Source organism: Thunnus maccoyii, chromosome 20 (assembly GCF_910596095.1).
Source record: "Thunnus maccoyii chromosome 20, fThuMac1.1, whole genome shotgun sequence".
Classification (NCBI taxonomy): domain Eukaryota; kingdom Metazoa; phylum Chordata; class Actinopteri; order Scombriformes; family Scombridae; genus Thunnus; species Thunnus maccoyii.
In genome coordinates, this window is record NC_056552.1 from 26,113,558 (window position 1) to 26,129,233 (window position 15,676).

At 38.3% G+C, this 15,676-nt stretch overlaps 1 protein-coding gene across 1 annotated transcript in view; it reads right to left on the bottom strand.

Annotated features, from left to right (window-relative positions):
* Window positions 1-4,432: 4,432 nt before the first annotated feature.
* The window catches only part of mtr (5-methyltetrahydrofolate-homocysteine methyltransferase), a 33,208-nt gene continuing 21,964 nt past the window's right edge, over window positions 4,433-15,676 (bottom strand). Inside the window, exons 21-33 of the mRNA XM_042398118.1 lie at window positions 15,417-15,524; window positions 14,883-14,983; window positions 13,877-13,944; window positions 13,398-13,518; window positions 13,073-13,154; window positions 11,994-12,092; window positions 11,225-11,300; window positions 10,881-11,036; window positions 10,566-10,765; window positions 10,201-10,401; window positions 9,116-9,308; window positions 5,885-5,997; window positions 4,433-5,174 (exon numbers count right to left, since the gene is read on the bottom strand). Of these exons, the coding sequence (XP_042254052.1) occupies window positions 5,085-5,174; window positions 5,885-5,997; window positions 9,116-9,308; window positions 10,201-10,401; window positions 10,566-10,765; window positions 10,881-11,036; window positions 11,225-11,300; window positions 11,994-12,092; window positions 13,073-13,154; window positions 13,398-13,518; window positions 13,877-13,944; window positions 14,883-14,983; window positions 15,417-15,524 (1,608 nt within the window). The 3' untranslated portion in view covers window positions 4,433-5,084. The remainder of the gene's footprint in view (window positions 5,175-5,884; window positions 5,998-9,115; window positions 9,309-10,200; window positions 10,402-10,565; window positions 10,766-10,880; window positions 11,037-11,224; window positions 11,301-11,993; window positions 12,093-13,072; window positions 13,155-13,397; window positions 13,519-13,876; window positions 13,945-14,882; window positions 14,984-15,416; window positions 15,525-15,676) is intronic.

Sequence of the window (15,676 nt, forward strand, 5' to 3'; positions counted from 1 at the left end):
GTCTGAGGACAACATTCAGTACAGGGTCACATGGCAAATGCTGTATGATTTGGCCACTGTCCTGACTGATTTATCCTGTTTTATGCCATCTGAAGCCCTCTCCAGCAAAGGAAGTCTTCCTCTTTCTGATATTTAGCATGCTGTAAGCAAACACATGTGTTTCCACTGACTATTAGCATGCAACTGATTAGTATTAACTTAGCATGTAATTTTGTGACATTTTACATTTAATTTGCCATGCATCCATCCAGTTTATGTAGGCCTTATATAAATGAAACTTGGTTTATGGACAGTTGTAACAAGGTGTTACAACAGTCCCAGTATCACCAGCCATGCTTTCACCTCATGTGAACTAGCTTGTCAGCCATTTCTATTTGTAGCTTAGAAAACAATGATTCTAATAATACTAGTTTGGATTCCTAGACGTCTGATTTCAGGACAGTATCCAAATGAATACATCTAATAAAAAAGTTAAATTTTTACCTAAAAAAAAAAAACACTTTTGCTGGTAACTTTCTCTGGGAGTTTCAAACGTGGCTCCTTTTTTGTAAGCAAGAAGACAATCTGACTGAGCATGTGTAGAGTGAGTATAATCACTGTAGCTTCTTTCTGATTGGAGGAATTCAAGGTGTTACAACCGTCCCATGTTACAACTGTCCCTGGTCTCCCCTAATTGGTAATTTAGTAAACCAGGATTTTAGAAATATGGAGTCATGAATCCAAAACCAATGTGTACCACATCGTGAGACCAAAAGATGAATCTTTCATATTTTATTTATTCTAATTGCTCAATTATGTTTAATGTATTTTTTATTTCCCAAGATTAAGGTATATTATCTTAAGATATAAATGCTGTAAATGATGCAGTTGTCAACTGTGAATATAATGTGTACATATAAAATACCCAACATGTGTACGTTTTTAAATTGTAGGCTACTGTATACTTCACACCCCCAGGGTTGATAAAATCCTCCAACTCTCAAGAAAAAATACAGAGCATGAGCTCAGTGTGCTTAATGGCAGCTACTAGTAAGTCAAAACTTTAGGATGATTGTGGCACAGAGAGTCAGAAAAATAGTACAGTGAAAACACAGTAAACAGCATCTAATATTTAGGTAGAACTATAAAATAGCATCTCATATCTTAAAAACACATCTAGTAAAGATTACTGATATAAATCACCCCAGTTTGCCAAATTATATATAGATGAAATTTGTAGAAAATTTTATTATTTTATTTGTAAAAACATTTCAGACATATTTAAATGGGTACTTCAGTTATTTAGTATTGCAAAACAATTTGTAAAACAAAACAAAAGAAAACAGTCAGAATCGATGCAGCAGAGGACATGGACTGCTGACTTTTAGTTCCTTGTATGGCTCAGGCTCCAGTGTTTTTGGAGCCTGACCTGAACTGGAACTACATTTCCCACAGAAGACTTTGTCCAACTGTTTATACAGGACGAGTTCTTCTCATGACGTTAAACTTTCATACTAAGGTGGACTGAGGTTTAAACTCAGAGAAAGAACACAGAGCATTATGTTGAAACAATTAATTTTTAATCAAATAACACTGTCATGTCAATACTGTTTTACAATGTTTACAATACCATCACCATTTATCTACAACTTCTTTTAAATATACGAAAGTTACAACTGATTGAGAAACTATTAAAGTTTCATACAAACTGAGATCAGCCACTGCAGCAAATTAGGGCTTTTAAGACACAATGTGAAATGCTCTTCAGCCAGCATCTTACAGAAACCTCTAATTCAGGTTTGATTTTTATTTTGTACCCGGTTGAAGATGTAACAGGGTCCTGAACAAAGTAGATATGGTCTTTAGTACATAAACAATACACCGTTAATACATGGTAAACAATGTCTGAAGGAAGTAGTTTACCTTAATGTGTGAAAAACTGGCTTTTTTACTGGCAAACAGGATACTGTAGGTGAACTGAAATAACCAGGGATGTTGAAAAGACTTTAAGACACAAGCTTAGCACTGTAGTGCTGTAGTGTACTGCAGTATCACTGTACATTATGCTACAGTATTACATTGAATGAAAGAAATCAAAGATTGTAAATGACAGCGTGAACATTTAGAAATAGAAAGCTATTTGGTTTCTTAATAAGTCAGAACAAGTTGTGCTCGAGTTTGTTTTAGCAACAGTTTTACATGATGGTCCAGTCCTTTCTGATGCATTTAATGATTCTTCAAAGTTTTGACTGTGTTTAGTTGTCTACTGCTTTGTTCGTCCCTTTGATGTAAACTAGATGATATGGAAAAATATACATTTCAATAATGATTCTACAAAATGTATTTTCCATTTGATAATAATTAAAATATTTATCTGTAGTTTTGCCCCAACTTACTTCTCAGCATCATGAAGTAAGGTTTGGAAGAAAACCAATGAGTGGACAAAAGGTTTCTAAAATCCGCTCAGAAATTACAATGTCAACAGACAAGCAGTAATTATCAGCTAAGCAGATAGTTAAACACTGGACCCTTTGAATTAAATAATGAACAAATCTGAGAAAGATGAAACACACAAAAACAAATCTAAGGAAAAGGGCTGAATGAATTGTGTTAGTTGTAGCTTGAGATGTTTAGAAGCCTGAAGTCTTACTCAATAACACAATTATTGATACAGTTGGAGGAAAACTAACAGGCTTATTCATCTTATTAAAATAATCATTTGTTATTATTGAGCTTTTGAGTGACATATAAATGACTGAATTTTAAAAGACTTCACAAAAAGATTTTTAAAGAGTAACTTATCAGCAGGCTGAACAGCAGTGTTTCACTGCCCTGTGGTTGGATGTTTCAAGTCTGTTTAACCTCTGACTGCTCCCAGCATCTCTGATGGCTGTGGTCAGCAGTGAGCTTTGTTGCACCAGTGACCACATCTAAGAGTGATGTTGCGGCGTAATTACACAACCTGGAATACATTTCTACATCACTGCAGCAAGATGAGAAGTTAAACTACTGGAGTTCAGCAGCTGTTAAGTGGCTCTTTAAAAGGACTATTACATTTATTTTATTGCATTTATTGAAAATGTTTTGCTTTCCTGTTCCATATTGTATTTGACCCCTGCTTTACTGTTTATAGTTAGCTTCATCCACACTGTAGTTAATAAGAGCTCCTGTTACCGCTCTGTGGGTTGAACCACTTCATCTTTAGGGTGACACAATGGCTGCATCTCTTTGACTGAGATGGAAGGAATGGAATTTTTTTTTTTTTTTTTTTTTTTTTTAAATCACAAAATAGAAAAGACTACTGGATGAAGACTCAATGCACTAGTAAAAAAGAAAGGACGGGAAAATCCTTTTTCTGCATCATTTTGGTAAAAATGTATGTATTTGTCACTGAGAGACAATTATTAAGATAATGACTTGGAGCATTTAACTTCTGAAGAATCTTTTTTATCTTTTTTTTAATCAATGGAACAGTTTTTTTAATTGCATCATTTAACAAAATAAAATCATTAAATGTGCCTATTAAATATTTCATTATAATCAATTCCTAATACTATTAAGATAGTAGACTCCAGTTTCCATGTCAATGTTGATGATAACTGACACAATACACAAGAACAATAAAATGATAATTAAAAAAAAAAAAAAATACAGCCTGTATTCAAAGTCCACATACAATTGTAACGCTACTTTGAAAATAGTAAGAACATTTACAAACTACATGTCTCCAGTGCTTACAGTTTGGTTGTAGAGTAATTATTTTTCTTTTATATATAGTGGATTTGACAGTGTAGTTCTCAGTGATGTGTAACAATGATCCACTGCCATTACTGGAGACTAGATCTGCACACTTATTCATACATGACACTTAGCTTCCACAATTGATCAGTTAATTAAAAACAGTCAATTGGGTTTGATGTTGTCTTTGTCTAAATTAGATTCTTATGTTTAAAGCAATTTTTATTTATAAATATTCATTTATAAATAATGCTTTAATTTAGAAATATGCTTATTCACTTCCTTTCAAAGAGTGAGATGTCAGATGGATATCAGACTCATGTCTGTATGTAAAGCACAGAGCTGGAGTCTGGGTGTGCTTAGCCTAGCTTAGCATAAACACTGGAAGCAGAGGGAAACAGTTAGCCTGGTTCTGTCCAGAAACAAATACACCTAACTAACACTTCTAAAGCTCACTAACAACAGCTCAGCCAACTTTGGTACCATGGGGGGCTGTTCACTAATTGTGCTATAGACAGAGATGCTACACAGTAGTATTGGGCAGATGGCTTAACGGCTGTTCATCAATATTTCAATTTGTGTAGATCTTAAACAAACAAGATACAATGTGTTAATCAGTGAGCTTTAGAGGTGTTGGTAGGTGTGTTTTTGAACTTTTGACAGAGCCAGGCCAGCTCTTTCTCCCTGCTTGCAGTCTTTATGCTAAGCTAGGCTAACCACATTCTGGCTCCGGCTCTAAACTTAACACACACACGAGATTGATATCAATCTGAACATCTCACTCTTAGAAAGACAGCAAATTAGCACGCTGAGTGATTCCTACATTACACACTAAAAGAAAGTTTGCCTATTTTTAGAAAATGAAAAAGAATCTTGTAAAATGTCAGGAATCATATTGGTGCTGGTATTGAATGACTTTGAAGGATACCAAGCTCAGCTCAGAGATAACTGTGAAAATAATAATCATCTCAACATTGAGCAAAATAACTGTGATGATCATTTGAACTTGATTGTGCAGCCATGTGACTGTCACCATCTGATATGAACTGTTTCACTCCATGTGCAGAATCACTCTGCCAATACATTTTAGAAAGTTTTATCATTACACACAATTCATTTCTGTGTGTGTGTATAGTGTCCGATAGGCTCAGTTTATTATGCAGGGCTTAGACGACTTGAAATGAATTTTTCCCAGGCACTAGTGGATTAAAGTAAACTGTTTGTGACCCTTTCTGAAATGTACCACTTGGTATGTTTATACAAAAGTAAATAATACAGCATGGGATGTCTCTGACAGTAAGAACCTGAAACCTGATTCTTTGTTAGTCACGCTCCACGGTCCGGTTTAGTGGTGGAGGGGCCCGGTTTCATGCTTCACTGTCATAACCCAGCATGGGAGCCAGCCATCTCTCCACCTCCTCCACACTCATCTCTTTCCTCTTGGCGTAGTCCTCCACCTGAACACAAGGAGAAGACGTTCAGCTTGATTTTGTGTTATTTTCTTTCATAAATCTTCAACCAGAATCTTTATCATTGTACAATTTAAAAAGGCAAATCCCAGTTTGGATCTTTCCTCTATTTTATGTCATTTGTGATTCAGTGGTATACATTTATTCTTTATAGTGACTTTACAGTGACATTAACATATAATAAAAAGTTTCATCTGATTCATTTGAAACATAAATTGCTGTAAATTCTCTTAAACAGTGGAGAGACCTTTGTCTGGAACAGGCTTTATTCCTAAATTTATAAATGAAATTCTCCAACAGAAATGCTGTTTTCATTCACTAATCATTAACATTTACATTATTATTTGCTTCCCTCTTGTTTGGATCACTGTTAAGCTATTGTCATTAAACCTCAACACTTCCTGTGAAAATATTTGATTTCAAAAGGCCCCCAGCAGCTCAACAGGCATCATTAATCCTCTTCCAAAAGGCTTTTATTGCGAACAATCAGTTAGAAGTGTTGTGTTTCATTGACGGCTACTTAACATCAATCAAAAAACTGGCGATTGGAATTGATTAAAAATGTCATTTGTATTCCAAAGAGGAAGTGAGAGCAGCAGAGTGGTGTGAGTGTGACATATCTTCATTCTTATGAATTTACAACGTGACTCATTACACTATAAGTGGTTTTCTATATTAGTGGCTAAAAGTATATATACCTGCTCCTTGGTGATCTTTCCCACAGCAAAGTAGGAGGCCTGAGGGTTGGAGAAGTAAAGTCCAGACACTGAGGCAGCAGGCAGCATGGCCAGGGACTCTGTCAGACCAATACCTGCACACACAAACAAAACACACACCATATTACTACACATGCACACATGACAAGAAAACAAATACCCACAAGATAATACTCAAATATAAAAAGGCAAGGTGAACAAATGCAGAAAAATGAAATCAAACCATAGGGCCAGTGTTTCATGTTCACTATTGAACAACAACATAACCTTGATTTGTTTAACAGACAAAAAGAAGATGTAAAACAAAACCTTCACTAACCTTATAGTGTTTTCTGATTAAATCTTTCTGGTATTTCCAAAAACATCAGAATCTTTCTAAGCCTCCGAGTGGGTGAGCTGGTGTAGGTGTTTGATTGACAGCTGAGCTGGCAGTGGAACGGAGAGACAATGGCTGCGCTTCATTAGGTTGTGCCGTTTGTTGTGTGAACGGTGAAAGCGGGGAAACCCGGTTAAATGGAGCGGAGGCGACATAGTGTATAAGGCAGCAGGCATGATACTGAACCCTCTATCAGCTGATATAACAGCAGGTGGTAGAGGTACTGTTTTAAACTTCACTTTCATCTTTTCATAGCTTTAAAGTCTTGGCAGACACAGTGCAGTTCATTTTCTATTTGGATTCAGCCACTGCAAGCAATGTGAAATATGTGTTTATATTGTTTACAGTCATGTTGGCACTCATGGTATTTTATTTGATTGTCTCACAGGGCCTTTGCTTGAAGTTGGCATCAGCTTGTAACATTCTGTGTGCCATATCACCATGGAGTAGAAGCCATGCCCAACTAACACAAACAGACAGGATCAGGTTTTTGAGCGTGCCTAATGTAAACAAACTTGTGCTGCTAACTGTAGCTTACAAGCCAAGAACACACAGCCTTTAGTTAGTTGTGTTGAACAATAATGACCACTGCATTTGGCATTTAAACTGACCGATGGTGACGTTTGCAGGTATGTTTTTTAAGCTGTTCAATGTGCAACAACTGACAGCAGTTTCCCTGCTCAGTTGGTTTATTTTGTAGCATGTTCAAGGTGCACAACAAGACATGTGTCCTGGAAGATGGAGACATTAACTAGAACTCTGTTCCTTTAGTGTTGTTTTGTTGTCTGTTAGTCATGGTAACTGTTAGCGTTCAGTACTATACAATGGTGACATTACTGTTTTATGCATATACAGTTGAAATGGTTTAACTGCCTATATGAAAAGAAGCTCTCTATCTTTATCTTTGTAAACAGAGAACCAATGTGATTGGCATAGGTGTGGGTGCCAAAAAAATTGAGAAGAAATCTCCTTTTTGGGTTTAGCTTTTTTTCTTAAAGAAAGCACAGAGCAGATCTATATGCTGAAGCAGCTTTTGTAGCAGTGTTTTTGGCCAGAACTAGCTGGCTAGACACAACATTAAAATACTATCACCATATAAAGTTATTATGGACAGTTTTCTATTTACACATCGTGCAGACATATTAACATTCATTTGGAGTTGGGTTTCTGGCCACATGATGAATGTAAGTCTATTTTCATGCTCCTTCTAGCTGTTTTTACTGAAAACAGCTGCCTGCTGCTGCAGCTGCTGGATGAGAACAGTGAAACTGACATAAACAAGTCCCAATACCAAAACAATGAGCTAAAGACACTAAAAAGCACCTTTCACATTACACATGATCATTTCATCCATTGCTAATATAAACATAGTGATTAGTGCAGCTTTAACAAAGGTTAAAGGTTATCTATATTAAAGTCATATTAACTCAAAATGAATATTTTTTACCCTCACATAATGACACAGATCTGATGTTTTTCATCAGATCAATATGAAAAGCTAAATCCTACATGGAGACACTTCATATTCCATCTGGACTACACCGGGATGTGGTCCAACAACACATCCTGAGCCCCCCCATCTATGTGCAACCGCTAAGACTGAAGTTTGTCAGTGTTGTGATGACAACACTAAATCTAATGCTCTTCACTGGAAACAGTATGATGAGTTTGGCAGCAGCTTGGCTGAGCCAGCGTCAGTCTAAAGGACAATACACAACCATCAGAGGGAAGATGAACAGACAGCTTGACTGATAGTTGTGGAGATATAATGACAAAATGATATTCAGTACACACCCTGCCTTCAGACAGAGACAGCCTATTTGTCAGCCATAATACATCCCCTGTTGCTTATGTTGTCTCAGCTGAGCAGACACATTTACATTTTTATATCCAAAGATTCCAGTTGGTGCATTCGGACAGAAGCTGCATGTAGTACATCATATGCCTTCGGGATCTTTTTTTGGTAACACATCTTAATATGGTGAGTGTAACCAGATTTAAATACATGAAAACACAATGTCAATTTTTGGTGCACCTTTCAGTCAATGTAAGTAAAACAATTAATACAATCTATAACACTGTAAATATTGCATCAATGTGAAATCGCACCACAGTGAACATTACAGCTTCCTGCAACACCATCCACTGTTGCAGCAGCCTAACTTGTAGTTAATAGATGTAGAACGCCTCCTGACAGCCCACAAACACACACAAAAATAGAACTAATGTTACTGTCTGCAGCAGTGAATGAAATTCAATTATTTAATTTTGAGTACATTAGCCCCTAAGGCCTTTCATGAGGGAACTTAATTCAATGCTTCTCAAGACTTTCCAAGACCTGCAGATGAATTCATCTCTTTTGTTATTCCGATGACTAATGTGTCTACCTCTCATACTCCATCTCGCAATTTGTCTGCTCCTTTAACATTTACAGTCCAATCCATTTCATGATTACTTGAATCTAAAGACAGCTCCCTTTAACTATAAGACATGTGACTGGTGATCCCACAAAGCAGCAGCAGGACCTCATTCATTTTTCTTTTTTTGCATGATCCTCCCTTATGCACAAAGAAGAGAGGTGCAGTGCACAAGTAGTCAGTGATGTGCACCTAACAGGCTAACTGTAATAAATAACAGACATGCCTGTAGGCACAGAAACAAGGCACGAATGTTCTGTAAATCTGGAATGAAGGAATAAATGTGAACCCCTGTGACCGGCAAAATAATTAAATGACAGAAAAAAGACTAACAAAGAAAACATAAGACCAACATGTAATGTGACAGCATTGTGAGCCTTTTAGTCGCAGCTATAAGTGTGATGTGGTTGGTATTCTCACCAGTCTTCTCTTGTATATCAGCCAGGTTCCACATGGTGGTCTTCTCTGTGTGGTCAGGCTGGCTGGGGTAACCAGCAGCTGGTCTGATGCCCCGGTATCGAATTCTGTGAAGGTCTGAGGCCTGCAGAGTCTCGTCGGCGCTGTAACCCCACAGCTCCTTACGCACACGAGCATGGAGCTCCTCAGCAAACGCCTGGAGGTGGCAGGAAAGAGTTAATGATGAAAGCTGCTGAGAGTGCTGCATAGCAATAACCTCTACAGCATTGTTGTTGTACTGATATTGTTCTTTGTTGGGACTAACTCCTCCACAGTGAGCCTGCAGCAACTTAGCTTTCAGTACTGTGTGTTGTTGCTGTAAATATTCATGATGTGAATGCATCAACACATTGCAATATCATGATATGACACGTTTTTAATAACATTAAAGGATAGGTTCACAATTTCTCAAGCCTGTCTTAAAACAACAGTCAGGTGTCCTTATAAACAGTGAAAGAGGTTTTCCTCACTGTAATCATTCCTCCTGTTCATACTGGCTATTAAAAGATCCTTCAATGATGGAGGCCAAAATCCACAGTGTGTCCACAGTCATTTTGTGCAAAAATGCATTTAAAAGTTAATCTGAAGCTTATGTGAGGCTTCATCAGTCTGAGTTAGTTATATCAAGTGGATATCTGACACATTTACAGTCTTTTTAGCATCAAATTCCCTCTTTGTGTTTCCTCAGACAGTGTTTCTCTGTTAAGCTGTGGAGGAAGTATAGTAACAAAAAGAGGAACTTTGGCACTAAAAACATAATGTTGAAAGATATCTACTTGATTTGACTCATTTGGACGCTGAAGCTTCATATTAGCTTCAGATAAACTTTTAAATACATTTTTTGCACAGAAGGAGGACTGTGGATTTTGTCCTCCATCACTTACATTGTAAAGTGCATTATGAAGAGATCTTCTAATGGGCAGTATGAACAGGTGGAATGATTACAGCAAGAAAAACATGTTTCACTGTTCATTTGGGCTCCTGACTGTTATTTTAAGACAGATTGTGGACCCATCCTTGTATGTATGTCCGTACTGTCCATACTGTACCTCAGCCAGCCGGTCAGCCAGAGCTTTGACCATGATGCTGCTGTAGTCGTCTCCCTTTGACTGGAACTGCTGACTCAGCTCCTCAGCACCAAACACGCCCACAGCAAACACACCGATGTAGTCTGCAACGCCACTGTCAATGGGAGCCACAAAGTCAGACACACACAGGTAGGGCTCTGAACTGGAGCTGTCCTTCTCCACCTGCAGCACAACACACACGTGCACACATGCACATGCACACACACACACACACACACACACACACAATTGTTACAGTTACTTTGTAAATATGTTACCAAAGTATGATATGTTCTGGTAAAATGTTGTGTGATTTTCTATATGCTTACTGCTATTGAGTTGCTCACCTGTTGCCGTAAGCCACGGAATGTGGCGATTGGCTTGGTGTCTCTGTTCACTGTGACATCATCTTTGTACACATTGATGTCATCACCATCGCTTTGTGCTCGATAGAACCCCACCAGACCCCGCCCCCTCAGACTGGAGTTGTCAATCATTCTGTTGAGCAGCCGCTGAGCGTCATCGAAAACTCGCCGCGCCTCCAAGCCTGCAAGAACCAAATATCACTGAGGTGAGTATTCACCAAGGCTGGAGGTCAGTCCACTGTCCCACTACTGTCAAAAATAGTGTTTGACAGAGTTTGACAGAGTATGAGCTCGTACCAACTGTCTTGTCTTTGAAGATCTTGGGGTAACCTCTGTTGGGGTATTTTCCTCTCAGCTGCCAGACGTCAAAGAAAGGCTTCCAGTCGATGAAATCCACCAGGCTGTTTAGGTCATACCACTCAAACACACGGCTGCCCAGGAACTGAGGGTGCACTGAAACACACAGACAAATGCAGTCATATTAAAACTTTTTCCACACTGTATGACAGTATCATATACTGTACAGTATAAACCCTGTATCTGCTATATGATGTTTACACTCAATGTGCCATGTTTTTATTACTGCACCATCTCACCATTAGCATGACAGATGATACTGAAACACTGCTTTAATAAGTTACCTGGCCTGGGCAGGGAGAGCCAGTCTATCCGTAAAGCCTTCTCTCTGGCCTGGGACAGAGACAGATAACGACGATCCTGATGGCAACAGAGGGACATGGAGGATGAAGAGGGAGACAAGGCATTTACACTGATATTGCACATTTCCTAATAATTATGCTTTACATTAAAATGGTTATGCAAACCACGTGTAAACCGAGCTGTAAAAAATACAGTTTATGCACTATTTCCTCCTGTTTGAGTAACATTTGTTTGTATGTATTTGTGAGCTGCTTTTAAAGATTTAGATCTTCAGTAGGAACCAGTGGGCTTCGACCTGAGTAGATGTCAGTAAGGTATGAGAGGATTAACACATTGTTGGTTTGGGTTTCAAATGGGATTTGTTGACAATACGATGAACATAGAATAACACCAGCATTATACTTTAAATATGTTGTTGTGTTTTTCCTCTAAAGCTTCTATCACCTATTATCACATATTCCTTTTTTACAGAAAACCTTTAATTAACAAGCTGCTTCTTCCAGCAGCTTTGTCATTTTAAATGCAGCATGTGCTGCAGTCTTAATGAAACCAAAAAGAATATGGAGAAGGGATTTCTTATACAATAGGAAGTTTAACTTGTTACATGATTCACCCTGCAAACAAAATACCATAAATGAGCCGCTTTGAAAGTGCAGGAGTGAAATAAGACATTTTCAAACATGATATTTTCCCTCCTGCAGCAGTGTGCAGAGGCTCGCATGAATTTCAATTTTCAACAGCTACTGGTACCTTCAGGGAGTCGTAGTGATCCTGCCTGATCTCCTGATACTCTTCTTTCACGTCGTCAAAGTACTCCTCCCTCACTGTCTCATCCAGGAGCTGGGAGCACTGGGAAACAGCAGGAGCAGGAGCACAGGAGAACAAGCAGGAGAAAACACACTCAGGCTTTCATTAATCCATCCAGGGCAACACGAACAAATCTGTAAATCTGTCATCATATCAGCTTATATAAACACTTAATGTGATCTTTTCTTGGCTTGGTTACAATTACTGGTGGAAAAAGTCAAAGCCACAGCCACCTTGACTTTCATAGTGCATGTAATACATCCAGATGATCATCTCAAGGAGGTCATATTATCAGTCTACTTTGGTTCTTTGTTAGTTAGCTTCATATTAGCTTCAGATAAACTTTTAAATAGATTTTTTGCACAGAAGGAGGACTGTGGATTTTGTTCCCCATCACTTCCATTGTAAGTGAATTATGAATCTTCTAATGGTCAGTATGAACAGGAGGAATGATTACAGCAAGAAAAACTTCTTTAAATGTTCATTTTGGCACCTGAGCGTTGTTTAAAGACAGACCTGAAGACTGTGAAAATGTCCTTAAAGAGGAGACAAACCTGAATTCATTTAAATACATTTGCAAAAATCATGTTTTTACTTTGCTTGATGGAATATTAAGTGTAGCCCGTTGCTGAACACAGTTCCATTCATTTTTAAATCAAGGCTATAATACAAAACATTATAATTTATTTTTTATTGGCCCTGGGCTTTTTCATCCATCCACATGTACTTACATGGGAAACAAATGAAAGAAAGACTGTTTAATACATTGCAAACCACTATAACACCACTACAGATTGTGACCTCAAAAATGACCAACACTGACACTGTGTCAACAGACACTGAACTTTAATAGTCATTTAAATATAATTTTATCATAATATTTCTGGTGACTGGGTGAAGCTGCCAGCCCTGCTTTACAGAGCAGGTCTCTACAGACAGGAAGTCTTGAATCAGAAGTGAAATAGGACAGTAATACTCTAGACCCTAAAAGGTTCAGGTAGAGGTCAGGTAGATGTTCTTACCACCACCACACTTCTAGAAGCGTCCAGAACGTGAATAACAGGGGAAGTGTAGCGTGGGGCGATCTTCACTGCCGTGTGTGTCCTATAAAACACAAAACACACAAATAACCCAAAGAAACACTGCGACATATCACTTCCTTTTGGGTGAGCAGGCGAGGTACAACTTACAATGACTAACTGTATATCATGGACGTATTTCTTCAAAAGTATAGTAGAGATGATTTTGTTTAATGTTTCAGACAATGAGCACTATTCTGATCCAAAGCAGCACTGTGTTTGTGTGTGTGTGTTTGTGTGTGTGTGTGTGTGTGTGTGTGTGTGTTACTTTGATGTGGTAGCTCCTCCGATCAGCAGTGGTGTTGTCATTCCCAGTCTCTCCATCTCTTTGGCTACATAGATCATCTCATCCAGTGAGGGGGTGATGAGACCAGACAAACCAATGATATCTGCAGCAAACAAACACCCACCATCACTGATATCATCAACTATCCATAAGAACAATGAACGTGACCTCAAAGCGACCCTGACATGGGTCAGTGGCTCTGGGGTAAATCGTTTGACAATCAGGTTTATTCAGAGTTCCTTCCAATCAAATGTAATAAATGCTTCAATGTTGCAAAAAACTGATGAACTTTGCAGGATATAGCATATGTAATATACTGGTAGCCACAGTAATGACAATAATAGAACTTGTTGGGGATGTTATTATCATCAGTATGTTTCCCTATTGTATATACAGCAGTAGTCAGCACCTCACACTGACTATATGTAATCTAAACTGTTCACTGTGTTTGCTTATGGTACCTGCTTTCTGTCTGATGGCCTCTCTGAGGATCTTATCACAGGGAACCATCACACCCAGGTCAATCACTCTGAAAGACAACAAACATCCTCAATTCAACGAAAACACAGACGACCAAGCTGCTGCTTGGATGTATTTAAAGCAATAGCAGCTAAATTCTGTTTCTCTATTAACTCATTTTAATTGTAATTGTTTTTGTACATTTGCAGGTTCTAAAGGTGATGTTAAAAATATAGTACAACCACTGCTAGTGCTGCTAGTGTTGTATGTATTCCAGTATCCTTCACAATGAGAGTACTGTGTATCAATAATCTAATTTCGCTTATGGCCTAAAAGCCTGTGCTGGCCCTGATGTCTCTGCATGTACACACAATATTACAGAATGTAAGGATAAATCCTAATACGTAGGTATCTAACACACACACACACACACACATTAGTGGCATCAAACAGCAGTAATAGTGTTGGGATGGTGCCAAGGGCCTGGCAACAAATCAATACTGCCACTTATCTTCCATAATGCATCACATTGCCCTGCAGGGGATCAAAAGGCAATCTCAGGTGAACTGGTTAATTCTCTGAACCGCTGTCAGAGCCACTCAGACGAACATTTACCCTCAAACAGAGGCCAGCAGCTGATGATATGCTGCCAGAGTCTGACAGCAGAAAGCTGGGCTTGTGCACAGAGGCTCCTGCTGTTCACTCATACTGACAGTCACCTTTCTAGCTGCTTGTTTTACAGCAAAGTCATCGTGGATGTTAGGATGTTAGGGCTGTGCTATAAGATCTTCAATGTATCAATGTAAAAACCAGATGTCTGGCTGTTTTTGACTAATCCAGTGAATTTAATACCTAACAAATCAAGATCACTTACTGCAAATGCCGTCTTGTGAAACCGTTATTGCAATAAAGCAGACCTGCTCATTATTTTGGAATACTGGGAATGGTTTAGTGGAAATTATTCTCAGTAGAAACTTTCAGATGACAAACCATTAAAACCAGTTTTACCTGAAGTTGTTGCAACCCAGCACCACACCTACAATGTTCTTGCCAATATCATGGACATCCCCCTTCACTGTAGCCAGAACTATGGTGCCCTGATAGGGATCCTGCATGTGAAGGAGAAACCGTGAGAGGAAGAGGAGGACCAGGGTTTTTTTCATTTGTGTATATTTTAGTTTGTTTTCATGCTGCTCTCTTGGCTATAGGCTGCACATGTAGGTCAGGAGAAAAAGCTCTTCTCACACTTTCTGATGTATGATTTGATACAAAAGTAACATTTGCTGTCATTGCACCTAAGCTGTGAAATTCACTATTCATAACACTATCTCTGTATTCTTCTTTAAGGTTTATGTTTTTCTTTTCTTCTTCTATTATTGTATCTCATTTTATCTGCTTTTACTTTTTATTGTAAAATCTTATTACAGTTATGTAATGATGTTCTTTCATTAATCACTTTGTGATGCTCTAATCTTTGTTCAACATTTGTACTAAGACAAAACACACTACATTTCATGTATGACATATTTAGCTGAGACTGACCGTTTCCTCAGTTGACCCTGACAATGCAATCATCTCCTCCCTCTCCTTCTCCATGAAAGGAATCAGATGGCCCACCGCCTTCTTCATAACACGAGCTGACTTGATCACCTGCAAACACACAAGAACTCACAGTTTTATTTCTCTTTCAGAATGCTGAAATACATTGGTGAGCATAGAAATGTTTCATCCAAATCCAAAGGAAGGGAACAATGGCAGAGAGAAATATACTATATATTGGTCTTGGAATTGGTGACATTTAA